This window comes from Eulemur rufifrons, chromosome 7 (assembly GCF_041146395.1).
Source record: "Eulemur rufifrons isolate Redbay chromosome 7, OSU_ERuf_1, whole genome shotgun sequence".
NCBI lineage: Eukaryota > Metazoa > Chordata > Mammalia > Primates > Lemuridae > Eulemur > Eulemur rufifrons.
The window spans coordinates 8,165,997-8,188,787 of record NC_090989.1 but is presented as its reverse complement, the minus strand read 5'-3'; the positions used below and the strand labels follow the sequence as shown (position 1 = coordinate 8,188,787).

The following is a 22,791-nucleotide window of genomic DNA, read 5'->3' as shown; positions in this document are numbered from 1 at the left end:
ATTTCTGATGTACATGAAACGGTCTTCTGTTGGAAGAAGATACCATTTGTTTCCTAGCTAGAGAAGGGAAGTTGATGCTTGGCTTCAAAAGACAGGCTGACTCTCTTGTTAGGAACTGATGCAGCTGATGACTTTATGTCGAAGCCAATCCTAGGGCCTTGAAGAATTACATTAAATCTACTCTGCCTGTGCTCTAGAAAGAGAACAACAAAGCCTAGATGGCAGCACATGTGTTTTTGTAGCATGGTTTACTGAATATTTTAGGCCCACTGTTGAGACCTGCTCAGAAAAAAGATTCCTTTCAAAGTATTACTGTTCATTGACATTGTACCCGGTCACCCAGGGGCTTTGATGTATAAGAAGATTAATGTTTTCATGCCTGCTAATACAATATCCATTCTGCAGCCTGTGCATCAAGGAGTAATTTTGACTGTCAAGTCTCATTGTTTGAGAAATACATTTCATAAGGCTATAGCTGCCACAGATTCCTCTGATGGATCTGGGCAAAGTAAACTGAAAACCTTATGGAAAGGACTCACCATTCTAGATGCCATTAAGAACATTTGTGATTCATGGGAGGAGGTCAAAATAGCAACATTAACAAGAATTTGGAAAAAGTTGATTCCAACCTTCATAGATAACTTTTTAAGGGGTTCGAGAGTGGCATGGTGGAAGTAACTGCAGATGTGGTGGAAATAGCAAGAGAATTAGAAGTGGAGCCCGAGCATGGGACTGAATAAATGGCATTTTGATGATCAGACTTGAACAAATGAGGAGCTGCAGATGAGCAAAGAAAGTGGTTTTTTGAGATGAAATCTACTCCTGGTGAAGATGCTTTGAACATTGTTGAAATGACAACAGAAAATTTGGAATATTACATAAACTTAGTTGATAAAGCAGAGGCAGGATTTGAGATGATTGTCAATTTTGAAAGAAATTCTGTGGGTAAAATGCTATCAAACAGCATCGCAGCTACAGAGAAATCTTTCATAAAAGGAAGAATCAATCATTGTGGCATACTTCATTGTTGTCTTATTTTAAGAAATTGCCACACCCTCCTAATCCTTCAGCAACCACCACCCTGATTGGTTAGCAGTCATCAACATTGAGGCAAGATTCGGTTAATCCAGGATTCTTAGGAAAGACAAAGCAAAACACTCAGGAAAGACCCACCACCAGCAAAAAGATTATGACTCACCAAAGCCTCAGGTGATCATTAGCATTTTTTAGCAATAAGATATTTTAAAATTATGGTATGTACATTGTTTTTTTTTCTTTTTCTATCAAGAGTAATACTTTTTTTTTTATTTCAGCATATTATGGGGGTACAAAAGTTTAGGTTACGTATATTGCCCTTGCCCCCCCCACCCCCACCCCCAATCAGAGCTTCAAGCGCATCCATCCCCTAGATGGTGCACATTGCGCTCATTATGTTACATTGTTTTTTTAGACATAATGCTATTACACACTTAATAGACTACAGTATAGTAATAAACATAACTTTTTATGCACTGGGAAGCCAGAAAATTTGTGTAACTCACTTTATTGCTGTATTTGCTTTACTGGAAGCAAACCTGCAACATCCCTAAGGTATGTCTGTAATTGCTATGTAAATACATAGCTCAGGCAAGGTTGTAAGAGAGCAAATGTCTTGCTCTGTCACCAGTACCCACTTAAATGCAAAAGAGTATGGTTTTAATTAAAAATTACTCTATTATGAACCATGCTTCAAGAAACTCTGAGACAGTAATTCTGTGTTTTAAGCACTTGATAGCAATATAACGGCTTATCTTCGCAAAATATTGTCTATTTCTATTTGGTCTTTAACCCAATCAGATTGATTAGTGAGATTTTACTGCATTTCTTTTTCTGTTGTCACTAGAAGGTTAGTATGATACCAGTTGGACAGAATTATATTCAGGTTTTAACTGAAGTATTTTTATTGACAGCAATTGAACCTGGCCATGATTAACTATGTCTTGGTAGTCTATGGACTTGCCATTTCTCTTCTTGGAATAGGACAGCCTGAGGTAAGATTTGTAATGGAAGCCATAAACAATTAAAATATGACATTGACATATCTTATAAAAATTCTCTTCTCATTTTGGCTTGTTTCCTATGCACTTGATAATTTTGTCTGAAATATCTCAGTTTAATTTAGCTTGTGTTTTTTTAAAAGAAAATTTATTTTGTTTCCTCTTAGAAAAAGGCTATGCCAGGCAATCAGTGGGAATCCACTTTTTATTTGTATAAAATTTTAAAAACGTAATGTATCATAGATTTCAGAAACATAATGTTGAGGAAAAAGGCAAGTTGAAGAACATAAACATTATGATCCCACTTATATAAAATTTGGAAAACATATAGAATGATATTATATATTGTTTATGGATATCTGTACATCTCGTAAAAGTAAAGAAAAACATGGACTGTCCCTACCTCAAATTTAAGATAGTGGTTGCTTTTAGTGATGGGAGGAGGAAATGGCCTGGGGAGGTGAAGAAAGGAGACTTCAACTTTGTGTTACGCTGTTTTTCTGGAAAAAGAAAAGTAAAATGATAATGTTAATATCTCTTAGTTCTGGTGGTAAGTACTTGGAGATTTTATTATTTCTGGAGTGCAAGCTTCCTAAAACTGTATGCAGTCACTGTGTAAGTGTGTATAGCTCTCATGATTCCATTAATTATGCTCCTTCCTGCTCTCCTGGAATGTTTATTTACCTCTACTGTTTGACATTATCACTTTGCTTTTCTTGGTTTTGGGTTTTTTGTATATGTTGAAATGCTCTAGAATGACCTCAAGTATATATCCTCTCTACCAACTTGGGCTCCAGTCTTCCCTAGCTAAATGAAGGCCCAACCCTCAGTTGCTACTTAATGTGGATCTAAGTTATCTTTTATGTTCTGTTCTTGCCTGGTTATGACAGTGCCTGAGGTTCATTCTCCTTGTTCTTAATGTGACAGGTGAATGTCTTCCATTAATACCTGTCTCATGCTATTTTCTAATAGATCGTTGGAGACAGGACTTCATGATTTTAATTGTATTCTTGACAGAATAATAATAAATATCATGTTTTGCCTTATCAGAATTGAAGAAATAGTTTTTTACATTTGTGATTTACTGGAAAATAGTGAGACTGATTTGAAAAAAAAACAAACAGGTATGGTAGAACTTACACATTTAAATGAATTTCACTAGAATAGGCCCTTAAAGAAGAAGCCATGTGTTTTACTCTAATAAGCCCTTGCTTCAAATGTTTTTGGATTGTCTCCTTTTCAACTGGCCTCAAAGCTCCATTTTGTAGTGACTTTTTTTTTTCACCCACAGTGGGGTTACCAGTATTTCTTAGAACTAAGTATCTTTTGGATTTTCTAAAAACAAAATTCTTTCAACTCAGTGGTTTCCCACTGTTGCGAATATTCAAAAAAGAATAGTCCTCTAGGCTCTGTTTTTACTAAAGGGCTATTTTTAAGACAAAGCTTTTGTTTCTTAGGCCATAAAACATTTCAGCAACATTGTTGGGATGCCAATCCTTCCAAGGCAGCAGGGAGTAGCACTTACTAGGATAAATGTTATGGTGTGTTTGCACCCAAATCAGTCTTTTTTACCACGAATTTATACCTTCTAATATTAGTCAAGCTGGGCATGGTGATGCTCACTTACAGTCCCAGCTACTCAGGAGGCTGAGGCAGGAGGACCGCTTGAGCCCAACAGTTCCAGGCTGCAGTGAGCTATGATTGCACCACTGCACTCCAGCCTGGGTGACAGAGTGAGACCCTGCCTCTTAAAAAAATAAATAAAGTATTACCACACACCAGACCCTTAGTGTGTACTAGTAAATGCTCATAGGGTTGGTTGTGTTTCTGAATATGATCAGAAATTTATGTAATTCCTAAAAAAATGAAATGTAGACAGTATTATTTTGTCACAGGAATTTGGGAATATGTAATTATTATTTTAATATTATGTATGAGTCATCCTTCAGATAAAATCTGTTTCAGCATTTCTCTTTTTGAATAAGTGATTATTGTTCTCACTACTATTGAAGGAATTATCTGAAGCTGAAAACCAGTTCAAGAGGATTATTGAACACTACCCCAATGAGGGTCTTGACTGCTTGGCCTACTGTGGAATTGGAAAAGTATATTTGAAAAAAAACAGGTGAGTAGAAACAACACTACCTTAAGCTTCAGGCTAGAAACTCATTCAATGTCTAATGTGATGATGATCCCTTTTCTGGGATTATTTTGATATCTTCTCCATGTACACTGTTATAATTGTGATTTACTTTGAAGACCTAGCATTTCACTATCAATATTAATTATTAAAACAAGGCCAATCAGTGCAGTTCCTGGTGCTTCTTAATTTTGAATCTAATAAGAAAGTCAATAATAGACTAATTTGACATGAAGGATTTAATATTCTTTACTATATGTCATCTATAAGTAGTGATCGAGTTGATACAGATTAATGGTTGAAAAATCTGATTGTATAATTTTTTGATTAATTCTAAAAAATCTGTGTGGAGATGGTTTTAATAAGAGGTATGTGTATGTTCAAAGACATCATGAGTTAGGAATAAAAATCTCTGAGCTCTATTATAGTTGGAATCTCATTATTCAATGTTTATAAGCTGTTCTCTAAATGTTTCATGTCTTAGTTTTGTCTTCCCACATTGGTTGTCTGACCTTTGGGGAAAGGATTATGTCTTGAGCTTTAAAAAAAAGTATCTGTTCCTGCCACTTGCACCCAATATAGTAGTAGGTATGTTAGGTTACTTTATAAAGAAATAATTGTTGACTGATTGAATATCATTCATAATAACTTTTAATTATCCTTATTGTATCATCTAACTTGTTAGGGGAAATTTTATGAGACTCTTGGGAACCCAATCCTGAAGTCCAGATGCCCTTTATTAAAGAAAGTTCTTTTTACTTCATGAAGTTGTCATCTAGGTAGGCTGGACTATTAAGGATCAGGTAGATGCAGGAGAAGTGAGGATTTAGCAATCACCTTTATAGTAAATGAAATTTTATAGCAAATGAAGTTAATTTAAAAGTTTAGTATAAATTCCTTAGGACGTATCTGTTTAATACCTTGGTCATATGCAGATATTCATTCATAAGGTCTAGGAAAATAACATAAATGTTTAAAATCATGGGGATTGTGGTAAACCAAAAAGTTTTTGCTATGTTGAAAGGCATTTACATTTTAATTTCTAACTAATATGATGTGGGGTTAAATGTCTAATGTGCTATTTTTTGGCATTTTAATGTGTAGCTTCTGGTTTAAAGTTCTGCCTGTAACTGTCTTGTGGATGGTGGTCGAACTTTTCTGCACATAAATCTTTCTATGCCTGTAAGCAAAAATAAGTTTTTAAATTGGAATATCATTTCAAGGTTGGAGAAAGCAGTAAATGTTCTTTCTTCTCTAGTCTGAAGAGGAGAGTAAAGACTTGGTCAACTTTATAATCCAGTACTTCAGTATTCCTTTGTTGAAGGGACTGTGCAAATCTGTTGACATTGTTTCTTTAAACCATGAATCAAATCAGAGCTAAAAACATTTCATATTAATATTTTTAGTTAAAGCAACTTAGATACACATTTGTTTTGTTAAAATAATTTACTGCTTTATGGTTGAAGAAAGATGTCCAGAATGCATCCTTTTAAAATTTTTTCAAGCAAGAGAGAGAGATTTTTATTATAGATGACCTGACAGAGTCAAATTTAAAAAAAGGAATCCCCTATTTATGATTAATTAATTGGAGTGGAGGTTTGCTATTTCTCTACAAGAATCTACTTTAATTAGCTTAGTTAATGAAGCAAATAAAAACAGCCAAATTGTTCAGTTTAAAAGGACTAGTGTGCACCTAACATAATAAAGCCAATGTCCAGGAGAGAGTTGTGATTAATGTATATTACTTTTATAGCAAACAATAATAATGCCTCAGTTTTTTAAAGAAAATTTAGGCTACATTGAATATTTCTGTAGAGTGATTTGTCAAATATACTCATCCCTGTGAGCTTGAGATCACAACTTTTGTTGTGGTGAATGAAAATATCATGTCACATCTTTAATAACTTCTTTCTTCATAATCATGACTTTAGATTTCTAGAAGCTCTCAATCACTTCGAGAAAGCAAAAACCTTGATTTATCGTCTTCCTGGAGTGTTAACTTGGCCTACAAGTAATGTGGTTATTGAAGAGTCTCAGCCACAGAAAATAAAGGTAACTTTATTTCTGCCGAGTGTTTCCCCTAACTGTAAAAGCCCATCTTCATTGACAGACTTGGGTATCCGAAGACAAAGATGTAGGAGCATTGTGTCCCCACCAGGGTCCTCCACAGGCATTTCACCTTTAAAGTCTAATGGGAACCACTGACGCTGGATGTTGCCTGTGTGCCAGTCACACACCTTTCACTCATCATTACCTTTAATCCTTACAGCAGCCCTACAAGATGAGTACTATAATCATTCCTATTTTACAGATGAGGAAGATTAAGTTTAGAGAGGTTACATGGTGGGCTCAAGGTTGAATAGAAAGCAAATGGTTGTGCTGGGATTTGAGTCTAGGCATTCTGACTGTAGAGTGTGTGTTATCAAGTGATACGCTGTACTGGTTATACTTAGAGGAAGGTCTAGCATTGTTATTTCATCATAGTTACCACAGTTACTGAAATGGTACTTGGAGACTTGGAAAATAGTTAAAAAGTGGAAGGACCTGAATAGACATTTCTGCAAAGAAGATATACAAATGGCGGTTTAGCACATGAAAAGATGTTCAACATCATTAACCATAAGAGAAATGTAAATTAAAACCATGATGAGATACCACTTCAAACCCACTAGGATGTGAGTAGACAAGTGTTGGCAAGGATGTAGAGGAATTGGAACATCCATACATTGCTGGTGATAACGTAAAATGGTACAGCTGCTTTGGAAAACAGTGTGGCAGTTCTTCAGACAGTTAAACATAGAGTTACCATATGATGTAGCAGTTCCACTGCTAGCTACATATAGAGAAAGGAAAACATATTCTCACAAAAAGTTGTACATGAATGTTCATAGCTGTATTATTCATAATAACCAAAATATGGGCAACAGCTTGAGTAGCTATCAACTGATGAGTGTATAAATAAATAAAAAGTACTGATACATGCCAGAACGTGGGTGAACCTTGACAACATTATGCCAAGTAAAAGAAGCCAAACACAAAAGGCCATATATTTTCTGATTTGTTCATCTGAAATCTCCAGAATAGGCAAATATATAGAGAGAGACAAAAAGATTAGAGAATGCCCAGGCTTGGGAGCTTAGGGGAGAATGAGGAGGGGACTATTAATGAGTTTGGAGTTTCTTGTTGGGTGATGAAAATGTTCTAAATTTAGACTGTGATAACTGTTGTACAACCCTGTGGATATATACTAACTACTAAACTGTATGTTTTATGTGAATTGTATGATATGTTAATTATAGCTAACCAAAGCTGTTATAAAAAAAAATAAAATACAAAACACAGGGATTGTTGGATTTTCCTCTCTTCATACAAGATTGGGATGGAGGCATAGGAGCTACTGATAACAAAAAACCAGTACTGGAAGCCTGGCATGAGCCTCCCATCAGCAGTGGAGTAATTCTCCAGGGGATGCACTTGCCCCAGTGGCAGAGATTCAGGGAGGGAGGTGGATGGGTGTGTTAGGACCTAGATCAAGTGGCACTGGGAAGGATGAGGACAGTAAAGTCCCCAGGGTTAGCCTAAGGGTTATTCTACCTCTTGGACTCCCTCTTAGTGCTTATATGAGATTTCTAAGAGCTGTAAATTATAAATTGAGGTTTGATGATTGTAACAGAGGACAGGATTTTGATTGTGACTCCCCGAAATTCTGAAAAAACAGTTTTTGTTCAACCTTTTTTAAGATTTCTCTCTCATGGCATCTCTGTATCAGCCTCCTTTTAAAAGGAAGAACTGTAAAAGTTATATGTAGTTTGTTCTTGGCAAAAAAAAATTTAGTCCTTTGTATGCTTAAAATATTTTGATGGCTAGAGGTTATTGAAATCACATGCATTTTTATTGGCAGATTGGTACTGTAATTGTATCATTTTTGTTTATTTTAGATGCTGTTAGAGAAATTTGTTGAAGAATGCAGGTTCCCTCCAGTGCCAGATGCTACTTGTTGCTATCAGAAGTGCCATGGATATTCCAAAATCCAGATTTACATAACTGATCCAGACTTTAAGGTAAATAATAGATGTACAGTGGGACCTTAACCTATAAAACCATCCCTTGAATGGATTCAGAGCACATTCTGTAATTGGGAGCACCCAAGTTTTCTGGCTAGCAGTTTTATGTCTGCACCTTTGCCTGGAATTCTTTAGGTCTGCATCATGTCACAGACTCCAGGGCCACTGAAATCAACACTGTGGGCTGGGATGGTGACCTGAGAAAGCAGGCTAGCTAATTCCTTTTCTTCCTTCTAGCATTTCATGTAAACACCTTGTCCTTAGCATTAAAATGTGATTGTTACTTCTGATTTGTTGGAAGTCTCATCTCTTGTAAAATTTGAGTCCAAGAATCTAAAAGCCATTGTGATCATTGAATTAGCCCCTAGAAACCTAAATTTGACATCAAGTCTGGCACTTAATAGAGTAAGTTGCTGCTTTATTCAAAAAGATAGTAGCTGTTCACTATCCCACTGTCCCTGGTTAGTTAATCCGATGAAATAATGTTTATAAAAATTTGATACATTGTAAAGAATAATGCGACTATATGCTTTGGAAATGAATATGTCCATCAAGCTCTATACCTCTGACACTAGGCATTTTGGGATACAGAAGTATTGTACTCCCTCGTGAGCAGAATTCTAGTTATGTCTGCCAGGTGAATGCAACAATTCTCTTTATCTTAATTTGTGTGTTGTGAGTGAGTGTGTATGCACAGACATCTTTAAAATGTGAATTAAAAATTTTTTGAAATCCCAGGGTTTTATACGTATCAGCTGTTGCCAGTACTGTAAAATAGAATTTCACATGAACTGCTGGAAGAAGTTAAAAACAACAACCTTTAATGATAAAATTGACAAGGTAAGACATAACAAGATTGTCTGGATTTTTTAGTATGCTTATTGTATGTTGATTTTTTTCTACTGAGAATTTTAGAAGTCTTAAGTGACTATAAATCCCTTCTTGAGCATTTTTAGACATAATTAGAAAGTTTTAAATTATAACTTTGCTAAAGTGGAAAATCAGATTTTGTTTTTATTTTATACAATTATAAAAGCAGTAACCATAGCAGCCTTTAATAAATGGTTTAACCAACTTTTGTGTTAGAAATGTTATGATCAAAAATAAAATTTAAATGTTTGATTTAAAAATATAGGTCTTAAACTATGCACTGATAATTTTAGTATTTTAGAGATTTTTCATTTAATCATTTGAAAGTTTTTCTATTTTTTTGAGACAGAGTCTCGCTCTGTTGCCCGGGCTAGAGTGCCGTGGTGTCAGCCTAGCTCACGGCAACCTCAAACTCCTGGGCTCAAGTGATCCTTGTGCCTCAGCCTCCCAAGTAGCTGGGACTACAGGCATGTGACACCATGCCCAGCTCATTTTTTTAAAATATGTATATATATTTAGTTGTCCAGCTAATTTCTTTCTATTTTTTTAGTTGAGATGGGGTCTCACTCTTGCTCAGGCTGGTCTCAAACTCCTGAGCTCAAATGATCCGCCTGCCTCAGCCTCCCAGAGTGCTAGGATTATAGGCATGAGCCACCGCACCCGGCCTCATTTGAAAGTTTTGATGTAGAATTAGAGGTTTCAAAACTAGAATTTGATGAGGTAATTTGTACTAAGAAGTCAACTCAAATTTTTTTTAACATTTGAGGAGGAAGATCAACTTAAATTTGATATTGCCATTTCTCACTGGAGTTTTTCTTATCAAGATGATGTTAATTATCATTAGCTAGATATACTCTGAGAGAAGGCACAATTTTATAATCCTATTTGTATTTATATAATTTGTTTCTGATCTATATAAGCCATGGACCTTCTATACTGCATAGGCTCGTGTAGACCACTGTCCCTATTGGAGAAAAAAATAAGGTGATTGTACCTAGGTATCTGTTAGCACTAGGAATTATTCGAGTTTGGTAGAAAAAATTCACACATTTTGTACGTTTTCACAGTTAACTAAAGATATTATGATACAGCCAAGTAACTATTTGCCATTGAGTTCCTGCTGCGATGTCTTTGTGTTTGTCTCACCTAAATTGAGTTTCTCTGGTCATATACTGTCCCGTAGTGGTGTTAACCATTCCCATGGCTTAAATACCCTCTGTAAATTAGTTAGCTTTCACTAGGGTATGCTGAAGTAATCTACAACCCAAATATTTTGTGGCTTAGAATAAGAGAGGTTCATTTCTTGTTAACATTACTTGTTCTGCAGTTCTGCAGTTGTTGTTCAGGGTTGGGCTGTAGCAGCTCTATTCTGTGTGGCCGTGTTCTTTGTTTCTGAATCCAAGTTGAAGAGTGGCCCTTTTCTAGAACATGTTCCTGTGTCAGAGGGAAGGAGCAATGGCCAGTCATGCAGTGTTTTTAAAAGCTTTTTCTTAGACATGGTGTACATCATGTCAGGTCACCTTGCATTTATGATAACAAGTCACCTGGTAAAACCTACGCCCAGAAGTATATTCGTCCTACAGGGAAGCTCTGAAAATGGAGTGGCAATGAATGAGCAGAGACTTTCAGTGCTTCCCTGATGAAAGTTTTAACTTACATTTTGACTGTTGCTAGTAGTTAAAATGGCATACATGTATAGATTTATCCCCCTTTCAGATATAATGTTGTTCTTCTTTTTTTTTTTTTAATGAAATAGGATTTTCTACAAGGAATTTGTCTTACCCCTGACTGTGAAGGTACCATTTCCAAGATTATCATCTTCAGTAGTGGTGGTCAAGTTAAATGTGAAGTAAGTATATAATAAAGAGGAAACCTTACTAAATGGATAACCAAAATGTTTACACCTTTTAAAACATGATTTACATTTTTGGAAGTTGTGTGATTTGCATCTTGTCTTTCCAGGAAAGGAACAGTTACTTCATTTAAGAAATCATAGGAAATATTCAGATATTCATTGCAATGAAGCATTCTCACATTCTTTTATTTCTTAATAGGAAAAGGAAGCTTTTACCTTTTAGATCTACTGGTTTTACTCTTTCTGATAACTTTGTTTTCTAAATCTGCCCCCCCCCTAAACTTTTGGGAATTGGTGGGGGTGCAGGTATTTAGGGAGGGGGAGGAGTGTCTTGAGGGATTACCTTTAACTTTACTACATGGGAGTGACAGAAGTGGGTAATTGTAATAATATTTGTAGTTAATTGGATTTTCTGCTTGCTCTTAATTTTTTTTAAAAACATTTTCCTAAAGTATGTCTACTTTCTTGTTCCTCTTTTCAGTAAATTATTTTGCTAAAGCTTTCTGGGCTTTTGTCTGGGTCAGAACATCATCATTGTTCCCTATCAGATTGAACATTGTGTGTGCTTCTGAAATACTTGTTATTTGTGGTTTTGTGCTTTATGTCATGGGAGTATGAGACAAATTTTGGATGTCTTTGTTTTATTTAAAGTTTGAACACAAGGTCATAAAAGAAAAGGTTCCTCCAAGACCTATTCTGAAACAGAAATGTTCTAGGTAAGATTTTTAACAATCAATTAGTAGTTTAATGATGTCTCTTGGAATATAAATTCTTTTAAATGAAGATTTCTAAATTATGCTGTTTTTTAAATTGGCTGTGCATACATATATCCAAATAAGTGCTTTTAAAATGATTTTTATGGATATTTAAAGCTTAAAGAGAGCTTGCCTTGAGTGGTTAAATACTAAAAACTTGATTCATAATCGTTTATTTAGTGGGTTGATTTTATAAGTAAAATTATAACATTTGATGCTGTGAAATGACATGTGTGATTAATAGATTTGGAATTTAGATAAAAATTATATATTTAGCTCTCAGTTCTTTAAACTTTAATTCCGCAAGTACTTTTTCTTTTTATCTCTCTTCATGAAACATTTTGAACCAATGACTATTTCTTACCCTGAAATACTCAGTGTACTGTCTAAATTATTCACTTCTCTGTATTTTTTTGTTCAGATCAAATAATTCAAGTCCTTTTTTCTTTTCTTTTTGGTCCTGCTTTTTGTTTTTCATTCTAAGAAGTGATTCTTTTTCATCATTTGTGACCAAGAAAAAGCAAAAGAAAAGATGAACATTTGTTGGAGAGAATTCACTGTAGCCAGATGAACCAAACTCCCATATTGTGGGTCATCATTGGGATGTGAAAATAATATTTTACCGTGGGCTCTTTCTTAGAAATGAGAGTTTACATGTATTATCTTGCAGAGTAATTTGTACTATTCCTTTTTACCTTATGCAGTAACTTATATACATGGAAATAACACCTATAAATCTATATATTGCATTCTTAATTAGAAATCACTTAATCATTGAAGTTCTTGTTTTATGAAACAAGTACCCTTATTTTGACCAAACTGACAGTTTTTTTTTTTATATCGAGTAGAAGTTGTAGGCCAGTTTCTAATTAAAAAGGAAAACTTCTCACCTATTGCTTGGTTTCTACAATAGGCAAAGGAAAATAGTTCATTGAGTTTATAACAGAGATGAATTATCACTAATTATAAGTGTTTATCAGCCTAGAGAAGCTAAGACTGAAGGAAGACAAAAAATTGAAGAGAAAGATCCAAAAAAAAGAAGCAAAAAAATTAGCACAAGAAAGAATGGAAGAGGACTTAAGAGAAAGTAATCCACCCAAAAATGAAGAGCAGAAAGGTATGCGGAAGTCCAAGTCATGATTAGCATAATACACTCTTGCTTAAAAGTATAAATATTAATGTTCATCTTACTGGGCTTTATATTGTTACTGAATTGAAATATAGATTTCAGTTAATATTTTCATGCTACCACAATCTTCTATTACCCTGAGACACAGTAGATTAGTGTGAGGAGCACTGATTTAGAGCAATGTGTGGGGATTCCAACACTCACCTGCCATTAACTCTGGGCAAACTCTATGTCAGTTTGCTCATCTCTGAGGTGAAGGTGGATATAATATCTGACCTATGTGTTGTGTGTTTGACAGTGCACTGTAGATTCTGCTATGTGGATTTAAGTTCCAAAATATTGAATTGTAAATAAGCTACTAATTATGTGTAATAATGGTGAATTCAGATAAAGAGGCAGTTCGTAAAAGATACCATAAACACCTAGTCCAGCCTTCTATTTTATGCTCATCTTGTCCTCATTTCCCCATTTACATGGGAATGTCTCATTGGTAATTTTACTATTTCTGTGTATGTGCTGGCCAGTATGTTTTATTTTCAGTATGGAATTGAAGTATGTTTTCCTCATGCTCTACTATTATGAATTATTATGTTTCCAAAATGGAACATTTTCCACTTGCCTCTTTATTTTTTATCTAGTATTCCATCAGTGTTTCACAAATCAATCAAAATTATTGTTCCCACTGGAAAAATTTTCAGTGAATGTATTTTAACTTTGCTTAATGATTAAACATATTTATTGAATATAAAGTTAAGATAGTTGATGAGGCTGGGTTAGGATTGTTGAGGGAAGTGACCTTATTTTAGAGGAACTAAGTTTTTAGATGCTACTACGTGAATGGTGCAGAATGAAGGGTATAACCTCCTTACTTTTGACATGTTTAGTTTAATGCGAACATTCATATTTTTTCAAAGAAATTAGTAAATATTTATATTCCTAAGTAAAGTTTCTTGAGTTGTTTATGTAAAACAACATAAAGAATCAATCTGACTCATGTTTTACATTATTACATAATGTTACATTATTCCTGAGTTTATATCATTGCAAATTAGTCCTCTTTATCACTTTAACTAACCATTGTTATTTTTCCTTAGAAACTGTAGACAGTGTTCAGAGCTGTCAGTTCATTGATGACAGAATTCTACAGTGCATAAAGCAGTATGCTGACAAGATTAAATCTGGTATACTGAATACTTCCAAGCTTCTCAAAGAATTGCTTTCTTGGAAAGTTTTGAGCACAGAAGACTATACAACCTGTTTTTCTAGCAGAAATTTTCTAAATGAAGCAGTGGACTATGTCATTCGTCACTTGATTCAAGAAAAGAATAGAGTCAAGACAAGGATATTTCTGCATGTTTTAAGTGAGCTTAAAGAAGTAGAGCCAAAATTAGCCACTTGGATCCAGAAACTTAATAGCTTTGGTATGTCCCTTTATATTCTAGAGGAGTAGACCAGTATAGTTTAGTAGGAAGGATAAATATGGGTCTCTGAATCTTTTTTCATTTCCCTGTCATATCATTTATAACTTTTAAAATGTGAGACTATACATTTCTGTGGTTAAAAATACTATTCCACACATACCCATAATGTTTAGGTTATTTTATAGGTAATTTGCAGTATACTTTTTTAAAAGGTGTAAACAAAAGAAAGATCAGTCAATAGAAAATCCAGACCTGTATTATGCTAATCTATTTATAAATGTGTGGCCAAGTGAATACTAGGCACTGCCATGTGTAAATGGCACATCCTGGAGTCAGCTGTCTGTGGAGAGCCATCTGGGATTGTAAATCTTAGTAGCTGTGTTGAGAGAGAAAGAGAATCTAAAATTTAGATTCTTTGAAGAAAAATTTAGAAGGATGAGTAGATGGGACTAATTGCTTAGGGTCACCTACGGCAAATCTATTTCTAAAGATTAAGAGAAACATATCTTAATTTTATCTGGGGTTGAACTAGGCTATCATAAATCACAGGATTATACAACTCTGTTACTCTTTTCTGACTTTCCTGATTTGCCTGGGAGGAGGGAATGTTGAGCAAGACCCCGTCTCCCCAAGCAGGCTTTTTGCCCAAGGTGATGCAGGGACTGTAGCAGGCAACTGCAGATACAGTTGTTGTCTAATACTAGGTAGGGATGCCTTGAGCACTGACCAGGCCACTATTTATTTTGGTGACCAGGATAGCAACTGGCCTAGCACAACAGTTGGCGGCTGTGAGATAAGTGACTAAAGGGAGCCACAGGAGAGGGGCAAGGCCTTCAGCTGCAGTCCAGGAGTGGGGCCCGCCAAGCCTCTGCCAGCCACCCCCAACTTGCCTGAGTTTTTAGAGACATGAGGCTGTTAGAATTCTTGGTTTTCAGAGAAGATATATTGGTCAGTTTCTGTCAGTAGAGACAAAGTAAGATGGCAGCAAGCTTGGTTATGATTAGCTGAATGCTCCTGCTTTGAGCATAGATCTCCTTGGGTTTTTGGTCCCAGAAAGTTATTCTTAAGTGATAAGATTATCACTAGTGAATATAAGCTAAGTAAATTATAGTTATTGCTTACTATAATCTCCTTTAGGAGGTAGACTCAAGACTTGGAGAAGTAGATTTGTCAGGGTTATGCTACCTGGGCAAGAATGCCAGCCACTGTTAGTTCAGGTAAATGCAGCCTTTGAGCCTTCCTGCTCACTGGCAGGAAAATGTGAATATGTCTTTTGATATAATCTATGTTTATTTTGAAGATTAAAGGTATTAATAAGGATGTATGGATAGTCTTTAAAGTTGTAATTTTTATTTAAAGTTGTAAAATGATTTCAGATGTGTTAATTAGTAAGGCCCTGATGTAAAATTCACACTTATTTAATATAAAAGCAAGCAATTTCCAATTTCTGGAATTTTACTTCCTTCTCACAAAAAATATATACAGTGGAGTCACATCATGTGCATATTTATTAACATAAGGGAGGCTAATTTTATATGTTCATCAAAAGATGGAGGGAGGGAGAAAGAAATAGAGCACTCAAGAGAGAAAATTAACATTTCAATAGTGACTTGGTCTGTCTACATTCCCCTCACTGAGTGTAGCTCTGGTGTGGATGGGGAATGTGAATGTGCCATTTTTTCATGGGAAGTTCCCTTAAGTCTTCTATTGTATAAGTATCTTATGTGGTCACTCATTCTGGCGTTTAAAGGTGCTAATTCTCATGCAGAATGATCTCTGCAAGCTAACTTTCATCAGGAAGAAACAGCAGTCCAGGGTAATTTTGACTGAGCAATCTCTGCTTCATTTGTTGACTTGAGAACCTAAGGCCCATTGAAGTAGTGACCGTTTTGTATTAGAAGCCTGATGGGGAAATTGAGCAGAACTGCTTTTTGCTTTTTGGTGGCTGTGTTAGTGAGGAGTGGGGCTTCACCATCCTTTCAGTAGGAGTGTATGAGATTACAGCTATCCAGTTTTCTGACTTAGAGAATGGAGAATAAAAGCAGGAATAGTATCCACCTTGATTTTTATAGAGGAGGGTAAGGACCCATGATATTTTGGGAGTTAAGGAAGATTTTGCATATTGTTGATGTTTTACTACATATGTTTACTATGGAGTACATGTAGGAAAATATTGTAAAATCTTGCCAGTTTATACTAATTGGAGTGAAAGTCATTATGAATTAATGAAAAAATTATTATATTTTTAAACAAACTTAATGCCATACTTTTATTTCCTGAGTCTAAAAAAGATAACTATAATGATAGAAGCCTTCTAATACATAAGAATTATTATAATTAGCATATCAATGTTAAATGCTGTTTCTAAAATGCATAATAGCTTGAACAAGTCTGTTCTCAAGTGTTTAAATGTTTTCACTGAAAATAGGAGCAAACTATAATGTAACTGCTATAAGAGATATAAACTAAATGTGATTTTACAGTAAATAATTTTTTGCTTCTTCTGATTTGGGTTTTGTTTTTGTTACAGGCTTAGATGCCACCGGACCTTTTTTTTCTCGTTATGGAGCATCTCTTAAGGAGCTTGATTTTAGCATCATGACTTTTCTCTGGAATGAGAAATACGGTCATAAATTAGGCTCTATAGAAGGAAAGAAACTTGATTATTTCTATGAGCCAACATCATTGAAGGAAGCACGTTGTTTAATATGGCTCCTAGAAGAACACAGAGACAAATTCCCAGCACTGCACAGTGCTTTAGATGAATTCTTTGATATAATGGGTATGTGGACCAAGTTTAGATTTATGATATGTCTACTCTTAAGGAAAGAAATCTGTGAAGGACCTAGCTTTGTTAATACTTAACAAATAATGTTGAAAATAGACAAAATAACAGGCCGGGCGCGGTGGCTCACGCCTGTAATCCTAGCACTCTGGGAGGCCGAGGCGGGTGGATTGCTCAAGGTCAGGAGTTCGAGACCAGCCTGAGCGAGACCCCGTCTCTACTAAAAATAGAAAGACATTATATGGACACCTAAAAATCTATATAGAAAAAATTAGCCGGGCATAGTGGCGCATGCCTGTAGTCCCAGCTACTCGGGAGGCTGAGGCAGTAGGATCGCTTAAGCCCAGGAGTTTGAGGTTGCTGTGAGCTAAGCTGACGCCACGGCACTCACTCTAGCCTGGGCAACAAAGTGAGACTCTGTCTCAACAAAAAAAAAAAAAAAAAAAAAAAAAAAAGAAAATAGACAAAATAACAAAATATAAAATAGTGAAAATTATTAGGTACAACTGGTTTATTTGAGGAAGTTAATGATTGACAATAGTGATTTTTTTTATTATGTCATTGAAGCTTTTTTACTTTATTGAGCTATTGTGGAGATGCTCAAATGGGTTATGCTTACGATATACTATGCTATTCCCATCTTAGATATTTTTACAGCATCATGGGAAAATTGCATATTAAAAGGGCAGAATTTATTAGCAAATGGTGATTTGTAGCATTCAAGAAAACATTTGCCTACAGAAGTAGCTGATGTTTGCAGAATCTAGAACAGATACCACATCTGTTTTAATTGGGAGAGCCTAGAACTGGAAGTCAGGAAAAGCAGGCTGTGGTGCAGCTTCTTCCCTAAGTTAGTTCATTAAAAACTTTTCGGGCCCGGTGCCAGGTGTTATGAAGGAATTCAGAAATGCTCATGCTAGTCCCTGCCCTTAAGGACCTTATGTTCTAGAAAGTGGAATAAGAAGAATGCACTAATAACTGTAACATGGTAGTAAGTTCGGTAAGGGAGGACCAGAGAAAGTGCCGAGGGCTTCAAAGGGAGGACCCGGCCCTTTCCTTCTCCCTGGGAGAGAGAAGAGCCTTGGTGCAGAGACAGACCATGGGATGGGCTGTGAACGTGGAAATGGAATTGGACGGGGGGTGTCGGGGCTTGGAGAAGAGGGTGGAGGGCAATTGAGGGCCCATTTGGGTAATGGCATGGAGTCCAGTTTGGCAACATAGGCTACCTAGCAGTTAATTCCTTAGCTTCTCTTTGATCTTAGTTTCTTCATTAAAATGAGATGATTTGGAGCCAATGATCTGTGTGGTCTCATTTTACTTCAAAATTCTAATATTCTTAAATTCTAACTTTTAGTTTTTTACATTTCATACTACATGTGCATCTTATGATAATCCCTTCCCCTTGTCCCTCAGAATCAGAAATCTTTATATATTGGCAGGAGCTAGACTTCTAAATTTCACACTGTTTGTTTCAAAGGGTACATTAAAATAATCTGGTCTTGGACAATAGTGTCACAGATCTGAAAGTTTAAATGCAGTATAAGGAAGTGGAAAGCTTACTTTTGTTGTGGTTCTTAGGAAAAAGCACACTCAAATATAGATGGCTTTATCTTTCCAGGGTACTGCTTCATGACTGAAGGTGACTTGCTACTTGATAGCCTGAGCCTGAGTTTATTGCCATCAGTTTGCTGCTGCTGGTAATAAAATACTGTCCTGGGGCTGAGCTTACAGAACCTGATGCATGCTTGGATCACACAGCAAGGCAACTAAAAAGGACACAATTCCCCCTCAGCGTGCACTCTTCCTAATTCTTGAGTTCTGTACCCAAACTATACAGTACATCTGGCTGCCACTATTTCTCTGTTTTTAGTCACGAAGTTGGAAGCCACCAACCAAATTACTGGCCATCCCAACAGATTAAGTCCCATGGATCTATCTTCCACCCTCATCCCAGATGTCTTTAGTTTTATCTCTTTTCATTTAAAGGAAGGATTATGTTAAAACTTTTCAAAATTCACTGATCTTTTAAGTCAGGGTGTTCAGTAATGTCACCAGTAGTTGGAAGCTCCAAATTCTCTCCTGAACTCTGGATGCATATTTCCCTAGGGAATTTCTGTTAGACAGCCAAAGGGCCCCTTAAAGCAGTATGACTGAACCCACTTGTCACAGCCCCTAAATTTATCTCAGTTAACAACATTGTTGTGCATCTAGTTTTTAAGCAGGAAATCCTGGAATTAGTCTCAACTATTTCTTAATACGGTTATATAATAGTTTGTCACCAATCCAAATAAGCTTTATCTTTGATCTGTCCTTTCCTGTCCATCCCACTTCCCTAGGCCAGGACCTTAGTTATCTTTCCATAATTAAACTATCTTAGTAGCTGCAAACTGGTTTCCGTGCCTCCACACCCTCTGGCTCCTAATCTTCCTCTTATGCTGCAACTAGTGATTCCTGACACCTGTCTGATCCTGTAACTATTTGATTTGGAAAACATTTTCTAAGTTTTGCCTACAAGTTAAGTTCACGGCATCTGTTTGGGTTCCTCATCACTCTCCTTGTCTGCCCTCTGAGCACGTACCCCACTTCTGGCTGTGCCCAAACCTTCCTTGTGCTTTCCTTCCTCCTGTCTTTGCTCATGCAGTTTCCACAGCCACGCCCCATCTCTCCTTAATAATTTCGTGCCTAACTGAAGTGTCTTCTCCTCCCCAGAACCTCCCCATGCAGACTTGCTCGCTCCATCAGCTTTGTTGCCGTGTACTTCACGGTGGCACTTAGCACACTGGTTCGAGGTGTTTGCCTGTTATCTTTTTGGCAGTAGAACACAGGGTCATCAATGGCAAAGGACTGTCTTACACATCTCTGTATTCCCAGCACCTAGCATAGATGGCATCTAGAAGGCACTCAGATAACGCTGATTTGGATTGAAATTTTGTGGTTCTTTGTAGTTGGTTTCCTATTAAGTCAGCCATTTTGTCCTTGGTTTCTAAACTAGTGTCAAAGCCAAATAAGGAATAGAAACAGTCTTGCTAGTGGTATTGGGGTAGTTTTTAGGCTTTAGTTAGTGTATTGTATGGAAATGTTAGTATTTAGTTTCCTCACAAAACCATCTGTATCTTCCTGCAGACAGCCGCTGTACCGTGTTAAGGAAACAAGACAGTGGTGAAGCTCCGGTGAGTTACTCAGTCACTAAATCTGATGTTTTAATTTGTGTTAGCTGAAGGATGAGAGGAGGACCCAGGCCAGTGTTTACTGATGTCACAAGTAGCATTCCAGAACCAAATTAAGAGAACTTCTGAAAAATATGTATTATTTCATTAGAAAGTTCATGTCAGTCTTTCTCTTGGAATTGGAACAATAATCAGCAATCTCAGAGGCTTAAATTAGACAATTTCCATGAAGTTTTACAGCTAATAAGTGTTAATATTAGAAATAGAGAAGAGTTTATCTCCTGGCATAAAAATGAAAAGTTACCTTTAATGATTAAAATTTTAATGTTTTGCTCTAGAAGAAAAACAAAGGGACTTTGTTTTGAGTGGCTCCAAATTGAGTTTAAATTAAAACAGTTGTAGAGGCTGGGCACGGTGGCTCATGCCTGTAATCCTAGCACTCTGGGAGGCCGAGGCGGGTGGATTGCTCAAGGTCAGGAGTTCGAGACCAGCCTGAGCAAGAGCGACACCCTGTCTCTACTAAAAATAGAAAGAAATTATCTGGCCAACTAAAATATATATATAGAAAAAATTAGCCGGGCATGGTGGCACATGCCTGTAGTCCCAGCTACTCGGGAGGCTGAGGCAGAAGGATCGCTTAAGCCCAGGAGTTTGAGGTTGCTGTGAGCTAGGCTGACGCCACGGCACTCACTCTAGCCCGGGCAACAGAGCGAGACTCTATCTCAAAAAAAAACAAACAAACAAACAAATAAAAAAACAAACAAACAAATAATTGTAGAGTTGTCTTTTGTAGTAGGTTGCGGTTACCTTTTATTCTTTCTGGCAGTTCAGAAATTCTTTAGTTTTAGAAAGTGATTAAATAGAGAAAAAAAGCATTGTGGCAGTTTTCAAAGAGAAAGATGCTTGGATGCTTGTTTACTGATTTTCAGGAGTAAATCATCTACCTATATGTGTTTTTTTTATTTTTTTGGAGACAGACTCTTGATCTGTCGCCCAGGCTAGAGTACAGGAGTGTCATCATAGCTCACTGCAACCTCAAACGCCTGGGGCTTAAGCAATCCTCCTGCCTCAGCCTCCCGAATAGCTGGGACTACAGGTGCGCCACCATGCCCAGCTAATTTTTCTAATTTTTGTAGAGGTGGGGTCTCACTCTGCTCAGGCTGGTCTCGAATTCCTGACCTCAAGCGATTTTCCTGCTTGGCCTTCCAAAGTGCTAGGATAGGCGTCAGCCACTGCATCCAGCCTATATGTGAAATTTTATCTTAATCTGCTCTGTCAAGTATTGCCTGGTTGAGTATGGAAACAGATAACATACCCTGTGAGGAGTTGAATGCTTCTTTATTCACTGTTTATGCTACAGTGTCTGGCCAGGTGTAGATGTCTAGTTTGGCGTAGTATAAGGAATAACATAAAAATGTTATTATGACATATAACTGGAATTACTTAAAAGTCTAAGTAATTACTTGAAATGACACATACCATGTTGAAAATGAGGTAAAAATGTTGGAACAATTTAATTTTGCTTATACTTTCAGGCATTATTAAATTTTTTATTTTCTATTATAAATCATAGCATTTGGGCTGATATACTGTAGTATTATTTTTGTTAGACATTTTATATACATTTAACTTATGACTAGTCTGTGAAAATCAATATGGTTTCTTTATGTTGAGCTTCATAATGCCATTATTTGAGTGTTCATTGATTTTTTTTCTTCTTCCATATTTTAGTTTAGTTCCACCAAGGTGAAAAACAAAGGAAAGAAAAAGAAGCCAAAAGATTCAAAGGTATGTAGTATTATCTGTATTCCTGTCTAAACTCTCCATAATTAATTGGATATATAAATTAGAGTTAAGCAATTCTTGGGATATTTTGAAACATCTTGTAGAGAAAGATTTCTTGGCTTTAAAGACAGATATTTTGGCAATCTGCATATTGAGAAAATTTAAGGTTTACATTATATAAAAGTTAACTCTTGAAAGAAACTTACTATTTATTGTGCTTTTTATTTTCTGCTTATTTCTGAGTGAAAACATTGTCATCTTGTAGAACTCTCCGGGTGGTCATAGTGCAGAGTGGCCAAGAAGGCTTTGAGGTCAGCAGACCTGGGTTCACATCTTGGTTTCACCAGTTATCTTTGTGACCTTGGGCAAGTTATTTCACTTCCCTGTGCCCTAGTGCTGTGGTCCCCAACCCCGTGACCGGTCTGTGGCCTGTTAGGAAGCGGGTAGCACCTCACCCCCTGAGCTCCGCCCCACCCTCCCCCACCGCCCACCACTGGTCTGCGGAAAAATATGTCTTCCATGAAACTGGTCCCTGGTGCCAAAAAGGTTGGGGACCGTTCTCTAGTGTGCTTATCTATGTAACAAGAATAATAGTGGTACTTATTAATAACTAATGGAGTTAATTGTGCTTATTCAGTAGTAAGAACTTGGTAATTGTCATCTATTTTTATTACTAAACTGAATTTTATGGGGAGATAAAAAAGGAGAATAATAGTTTTTAGTATCAGAAGATTTTGTTGACGCTATTGTATTTATATTCAAATATTTATCTAAAACAATCAAA

General features: G+C 36.3%; 1 protein-coding gene across 3 annotated transcripts in view; it reads left to right on the top strand.

The window, feature by feature from the left end:
* TTC3 (tetratricopeptide repeat domain 3) overlaps positions 1-22,791 on the top strand; it is a 112,947-nt gene that overhangs the window by 53,756 nt on the left and 36,400 nt on the right. For 2 of the 3 annotated variants that reach the window (XM_069474954.1, XM_069474953.1), the window contains 12 exons: positions 1,950-2,030; positions 4,049-4,161; positions 6,108-6,228; positions 8,115-8,237; positions 8,979-9,080; positions 10,867-10,959; positions 11,617-11,681; positions 12,701-12,837; positions 13,944-14,270; positions 16,801-17,052; positions 20,179-20,225; positions 21,954-22,010. In XM_069474954.1, coding sequence (XP_069331055.1) covers positions 1,950-2,030; positions 4,049-4,161; positions 6,108-6,228; positions 8,115-8,237; positions 8,979-9,080; positions 10,867-10,959; positions 11,617-11,681; positions 12,701-12,837; positions 13,944-14,270; positions 16,801-17,052; positions 20,179-20,225; positions 21,954-22,010 — 1,518 coding nt within the window. Of the gene's footprint in view, positions 1-1,949; positions 2,031-4,048; positions 4,162-6,107; positions 6,229-8,114; positions 8,238-8,978; positions 9,081-10,866; positions 10,960-11,616; positions 11,682-12,700; positions 12,838-13,943; positions 14,271-16,800; positions 17,053-20,178; positions 20,226-21,953; positions 22,011-22,791 lie in introns of those variants that run through there. The other variant, XM_069474955.1, reaches the window with a different exon arrangement.